General features: G+C 39.3%; 1 protein-coding gene across 1 annotated transcript in view; it reads right to left on the bottom strand.

Moving 5' to 3' along the window:
- Positions 1-1023, bottom strand: part of LOC112088070 — a 5575-nt gene extending 4552 nt beyond the window's left edge. The window contains exons 1-2 of the mRNA XM_024158223.1: positions 527-1023; positions 289-394 (exon numbers count right to left, since the gene is read on the bottom strand). Of these exons, the coding sequence (XP_024013991.1) occupies positions 289-394; positions 527-1023 (603 nt within the window). The remainder of the gene's footprint in view (positions 1-288; positions 395-526) is intronic.
- Positions 1024-1539: the final 516 nt, after the last annotated feature.

Raw genomic sequence — 1539 nt, 5'->3', positions numbered from 1 at the left:
GTAATGAAACAAATTTATATAAGTCTACCAACCAGCTTTACAACCCAAATTTATTATAAGTCTACCAAACATAAAAGATACAAGTCTACCAAACATACTGACAAAATCTACCATTTGTTACTACATAATAGAATACAAGTCTACCAAACATAATGACTAAATCTACCATTTGTTACTACAAGTCTACCAAAGTAATTCTATCATTAAGTTTCCAAAGTCTACCAAACAATTTCCAAAGTCTACCAAACCTTTTGAAACTAAGATCGGGTGACTGATACGACCACATACCTGATCATGCAACCACCCATACTCCTTTCTAGGCCAGCTTTCTTTAGGGGTCATTAGTGTCAGGTAAAATTCTCCTCTTGCATATGGACACTCCAACTGTTTTTCCCTGAAAAATGACATAGACATACCAGACTCCGAAGTAAGTCTACCAACATACCTAATAAGTCTACTATATAAAACAAATAGGTCTACCAAATCAAACAAGTAAGTCTACCATGGAAATTTAAAACTGACTTACGCTTCAAAAGCTACGTAGCGGGTTAGATTATCCAGTATTCGACTGTCCACCGCTTCAAAAGGATCATACCTCCCAGGAGGGGGACCTGCTGGGTCCATGATGCGTCTCACCACTGAGTTACCAAGGTAGGGTGAAACCTGGGTCGGTGCAAGGCTGCGTCCCCTTTTTTCCTTCTCAGCAGGTGGATTTTTTGCATGTTCCACCAGCTTTTCTAAGCGTTTCTTCATAGATTCAATCGCTGAGTCGTCTTCGTCTTGCAGGGAAGGGATCTGTACTCGTCTAGACTGTAGTGGGCGTGAAACATCGCTTATATTGATTATCTGGCTTTCTTCGTTTTTGTCTTTTAAATCAGCTTTTGACTTTGTGCCTGATTTATTCTTCTCTTTAGGATCAGCAGGTTCTTTTTTCACTTTGGTTACAGTCTTTCCTCTCGACGCTGGGGTTCTAACAACTCTTGCAACAGGAAAACCTGGCTCTGATGTTTCCTGCATCTCCATCATCCACGACTGCTTGGCATGTATAGTAATTTCACATCAGTCAAATCAAATAATAACATAACTAAATCTACCTAAAAATCTACCGAATTAATTATAAATCTACCTAATATAAATATCACTGCCAAAAATCTACCACATAAAGTTAGTCTTGTATTTCAAGAAAACATTAAAAGTCTACTATGCAGGAAAAGTTTTAAAAAAATCATCAATACAAGTCTACCAAAGTAAAAAAGTATTTCGTACAAATCTACCATAAAGGAAAGGAAAACGATCTGTTTAAACATAGTTGAATGTTGTCTCCATGACATTAGAAGAGAGACTTGCGTACCGGATCCTTTTCCACAGCTCCCGTTCCCGTTCCTGCTCCACCTCCCGTTGACGTTCCTGCTACTAGCGCTGCTGCTGGAGGAGATGCCTTTGCTCTAGGGGTTTTTGGTGAGGTTTTGGATTCTGCATCACCGGCATTATCATCATTGTTACCATGGTCGTTGTCAACATTGTTCCCAGAATTCGCCA

This window comes from Eutrema salsugineum, unplaced genomic scaffold, assembly GCF_000478725.1.
Source record: "Eutrema salsugineum unplaced genomic scaffold, Eutsalg1_0 scaffold_15, whole genome shotgun sequence".
Classification (NCBI taxonomy): domain Eukaryota; kingdom Viridiplantae; phylum Streptophyta; class Magnoliopsida; order Brassicales; family Brassicaceae; genus Eutrema; species Eutrema salsugineum.
The sequence above is the reverse complement of the archived record's forward strand: the minus strand, read 5'-3'. Positions and strand labels throughout refer to the sequence as shown.